Source organism: Gastrolobium bilobum, unplaced genomic scaffold (genome assembly GCF_033153095.1).
Source record: "Gastrolobium bilobum isolate Gb01-03AN ecotype WA unplaced genomic scaffold, APGP_CSIRO_Gbil_v1 utg9509, whole genome shotgun sequence".
Classification (NCBI taxonomy): Eukaryota; Viridiplantae; Streptophyta; class Magnoliopsida; order Fabales; family Fabaceae; genus Gastrolobium; species Gastrolobium bilobum.
The window spans coordinates 456,689-461,629 of NW_026898720.1; the positions used below are offsets into that span (position 1 = coordinate 456,689).

The following is a 4,941-nucleotide window of genomic DNA, read 5'->3' on the forward strand; positions in this document are numbered from 1 at the left end:
GAGTTTAAATAATTAAGTTTAATTTAAATTTTTTGAAATCCATCTATATTTATACCTGAATTCTCAAGCATCTCAAATCGAAAACCGAATTAGTCACATTTGGATTTAGATATATCTACCAAAAAAAATCATTTTAGGCTCTCTTCTAACAAAAAAAAAAATAGAATTTTAATTAGTAGAAAATAAGAGTGTTCAAATCTAATCAAACTAAATTTTTTGGGTTTGGTTTAGTTTTTAATTTTAAGAATTGATCAGTTCAATTTGGATATCAGTTTTTTTTTTTTTTTTCTAAATCCGATCCAAGCCAACAAAAATAAGCACCCATTGCATCTAAGAATGATTCGGTGGTATGTTCACCCCTAATAAATAAGCATTTTAGTACAGAACACAAGCCAAGCCTCTTCACCCACTGCAAGACAACGAGCAGTCATTTTCTTCTTTCGCTCATACCATTAACACCTTTTTAAGACATTTGTGAAGAATCTATACAAAAACAGTACATCTATTATTTAGGTAAGGATCCGTTTACAAATATTTTTTATAATTTTTTGCAAATTACACTATGTACACACGGGAGAACATAGTGTAACCTAGACCTAGTGTTCTCCCGAGAGTACATAGTGTAGTTTGTAAGAGCTTGTAAACAAAAAGTTTGTAAATATAACTCTCCCCATATTATTTCTGTTTTATTTACTCTATATATATATATATACTTTAATTATATGTTATCACTATAATAAAAAAAGTTAACTTCTTAAGTCATTATTACCATAATAAAATAAGATAATACATTATTGGTTTAATAATAATACAATTAAGTTTTACTCCATGAAAGAATAGAAGGAAAAAAAAACGAATGATAGTACATTTCTTATCTAGTAAGATGTTTGTTGACATGCTCGGTCTTAGAATTAGTGTTTTGGTTAAGTTAACTAAGTGAGTCACATTAAGTGTGGCCTACTCCTTGTCTCTTTTCTTCCCTTGTTGTTGCCGATGCAAAAACATAATAAGCAACAGTGAACAATCCGTGAATGAAACATAAAACCCCTCCAATGGATAGAAACCGATGGTTTGATATCCCACACGATTCTCTTGATCTTGAGTTGGCTAGTGTGCCTATGATGAGCATGCAGAATGCAACTGCTAATACTATCCTGCAAAGAACACCAATTCAGCAACCAGCACATCAATATTTTAATCTCTTTATGCTATGATATGGTAAAGGGTAAGTTCAACTTGAGACCAAATTGATAGAATGAGTTTATTTAAGTGCAAAGATGTGTTAGAGAAATATAAGAACCATTAAAAATGTATTTATTTAATAGTTTAAGTTTTTAGGTAAGATAATTGTTTTATATGGTATCAGAGTCTTCGAAATCATGAAGTCACGAATTCAATTCTTACTAACCCTATTCAATTAAAAATAATAATAATTAAATATTTTGGAGTTCTTAAGAGGGATGTGGGACTGATACATTATTCATCGTTCAAACCAATGAGTTCTTGTGTGAGGGGTATAGGCGCAATTAGATCTGCGGATGTGTTTCAGGCTGTTGCGGTTTGGAATGTAATGGATCATCATCATTTTTCTAATTAACTCTTGTAGCACAGATCGTAGATGATGTTCCACGAATCAGTGTCCTCTAAGACAGTATGAATTGACCTCTCCTGCGTCGCAGTACAAACAGATCTCTCTAGGTTCTAGTAAACCTTCCAAGTTATCTATCGAGTGGGAAGGAAAAGTGTGTTGACACTTTTTGAACTTACCTCTCTTGATCAATCACCTAAGAGGCTGATGAATTAAGTAATAGTATTTATATGGATACTAAAAAATTCTAGCCCTAAGCTCTTTGAGCTCTAAACTTCTTGAACTCTTCTTATACTCTTAGCCTAATTGGACTTAAGTAAAAGAACATAAACCCAACAAGGGACGTGTTAAAAAATATGAAAACCATTTAAAAGATATTCACTTAATAGCATAATCGTTTAGGTGAAATGGTTCATTTACAAGATGCAGATGAAATTGAAATTTTTGGTACATGCACATTGAAGAGAAAGTGAAAGACTTACCATGAGAAAATGAGAAATGCCACGGCTAATTGCCTATTGGTTGTGGCTCTTTGGTATTCTTCTTTGGACCGCACGCAAATGCACCCACCAAACAAGTGAGCAATTACATGAGCGAAGGCCAAGAGAATAGCAGCAGCAAGTCCTAGCTTGAAAGCTTCATAACTAGGGTCCCTACACTCAAATATCCACATCTTCAAATCCTTCACCTGTTTTTGTCCCAATAGATTAAAAAGAAGGCTCGTTAATGTTCTCAATAATGGATCCTTAATTGAGATATGTTTGCTCTTGGATTACCTTGTTTTGAGCTATTTCTGCTTGAATTCCAAGTATGCCGGCAACAATATCCATGACCATGACAAGAATGCAAACAAGAAAAAATCCATAGTTTTTGGCCATTTTCCCAAAATTCAAAGGTGATATAGTAAAGGGTGTTAGCTACCTTGGTCATAACTCCTCACTTTAATAGAGAAGCACTCCATGTCATCCCTAATGGAGGAATAAGAATAAAGATTGTGCCAGGTTTGCTGCTTATTTTTATATGAGAGCATTTAGCTGTGAATGTGATTATAGGGTAAAAGCTGCTTTTGTCTTAACATTTTGCTTTATGCTTCTTCTGTTTTTTCCTTTCTAATATTCCTTTCATGAGGGACACGGAAAGCAGAGTTTCACCAACAAGGAATGTCCAAATCCGTGGTATGGAAGTATGGCCAGGTGATCTCATGACAGTGAAATGGAACCAATATTGCTGAAGAGCCTCCCTACATTTAATATCATTATTTTTCTTTAACTATTTTGGTCGTAGGAGTTGTGGCCAAAAGATGATAATTGCAACTTAGCATGTTCCAAAATATTGTTTCATTATAATAAAAGCCTTATCTATTCTCATGTAACATGAGACGAGGAATCTCAGGCTATAGACTCATAGCGTTGGATCACACATAACGGTAGAATTCACCACTTGAAAAAAAATAAATTTACACAATTATCAAAAGGTCTGTAAGAAGAAAAACTAATATCATATATCATGAGAATAGTTTTTTCCTATAATAAATGGGTTTAGTATATGTCATTTAAAAGGACATAAATTGTGTCCTTTTAGTAACTTACACAGAGTATGACCGGTCATACTCTGTGTAATTCTGGAAAGTTACTTTTTTTTTCACTTTACACTTCAGTGATGTGATTGAGGAAAGAGAAAAAAAAGCAATTTTTCAAATTTAACAAAGTATGACCGGTCATACTTTGTGTAAATCATCTAAAAGGACCCAACTATTGTGTCCTTTTAACTGACACTTTTTTTTCCCATAATAAATTCATGTAAATCGTCCTTCCCATTATATCTATTAGTAAACTAAATATAAAGGAAGCAGAGGATTCTCTCGATCTCTATCTCATTAATGGCACATCTCTTGATGTATCGTAGCATAGTATTTGCCTTAGGAGTAAATCAGCTGGATTATATTAGATTTTAGCTTGAATAGACAAAATTTAATATAAAATATTTTGAGTATAACCTAATCGTCGCATAGTATTTGCCCTTATAAGGTATAACCTTATAGTAGTAGAGGGAGACAATTTGTCAATTGTTAATCAGCTTCAGAATCCTGACCCTAGACGACCTGAGTCTCGTCTTATTAAGGGTATAAGATCCTGCATTAATAAAGACCGGAGAATTCATGTTTAACACACACTCAGAGAAGCTAATTCTTGTGCTAATTGACTTGTTCACGAGACAACTACTCAAGATGCTGTTTTTCAGCAATTCACTTTTGTCCCTCGTTTAGAAAGGCTTATGGCTTTAGATAATTTTGTATGTTCCCATAGCTCCTGGTTAGGTAATTTCACTTTGCTGGATTTTAGTTTCTTGTTGTTGTTTTTTTGTCTGGTTTTTTTTCTTTGTCTGCTTTCTGGGCTTTAAGACCTCCTTATGTACTAAAATAATAATAATAATAATTATAAGGTTTATTGAAAATAAAAAGAACTAACCTAAACCAATTAAGCTATTCAAGCTTATAATGCCTTCAAGATTTATCACAAACTAAAAAATATATATATTATTATTTTATTATTTAAAATTATTTAAATAAAATTTTATTTATTTTATTGAAAATAAATAATATTATATAAGCTAATAAGGATTTTTTTTTAAAAAAAAAACTTAATTAATTTTTATTTTATTAAATATATTAAGTCAGCATGACATCCGAGAGGCTTGGTCGTAAATACTTAATAGGCTTCTAAACCACTTACACCCTTGCTTCTAAGTCCGAACCTATTATGTTAATAAAGATAAACCCAATACAACCGTCATTTTGTATAAGTATAATGATACTTTGAGATATAAAAATGTACACCTATTTATATGTGTGTACTTTTTTTTAATAATTTTTTTTTTTTGAAAAATAACTTTTATATTTTGGTATGAGCTTTTTTAAAAAATTGAAGAACTTAAAAAGAAAAAGTGCACACAATTGAGACTTTTATATTTATGACAGATAAACTTTTTTTTATAACATGAAAGAGCTGCTCAAACACTAAAAATAATTAAATAATAAGTCCAAATATAAAATGATTTTTACTTTTGATACAATAAAGCATGGGTAATACATGTGTAATCTTACCGAAAAATGAAAAAAGTTCCTGCAGAGACAAAAAACTGAGAGAGAAATAAACTTAAGGAGAGAGAAAAGTTATCAATGGGTCCCACATCAATTTTGGTATTGGAGGAATTATTTCTGTTTCCTTATAACATAACACATATATTACCCATGGAGCATATCTAATCATCCTAAAGTTAATAGGTATTATACGTTTGGTTTTTTTATATTACATGAGAATTAAATTCTCATATTGACTCAATTAGTGGTGGGC

General features: G+C 31.4%; 1 protein-coding gene across 1 annotated transcript; it reads right to left on the minus strand.

The window, feature by feature from the left end:
* Window positions 1-946: 946 nt before the first annotated feature.
* LOC133283572 (protein DESIGUAL 2-like) lies at window positions 947-2,482 on the minus strand. Its single transcript, XM_061480450.1, has 3 exons — window positions 2,365-2,482; window positions 2,071-2,276; window positions 947-1,154 (listed from the first exon to the last, which is right to left on the minus strand). The coding sequence occupies exons 1-3, from the start codon at window positions 2,464-2,466 to the stop codon at window positions 947-949; spliced, it is 516 nt and encodes a 171-aa protein (XP_061336434.1). The 5' UTR covers window positions 2,467-2,482.
* Window positions 2,483-4,941: the final 2,459 nt, after the last annotated feature.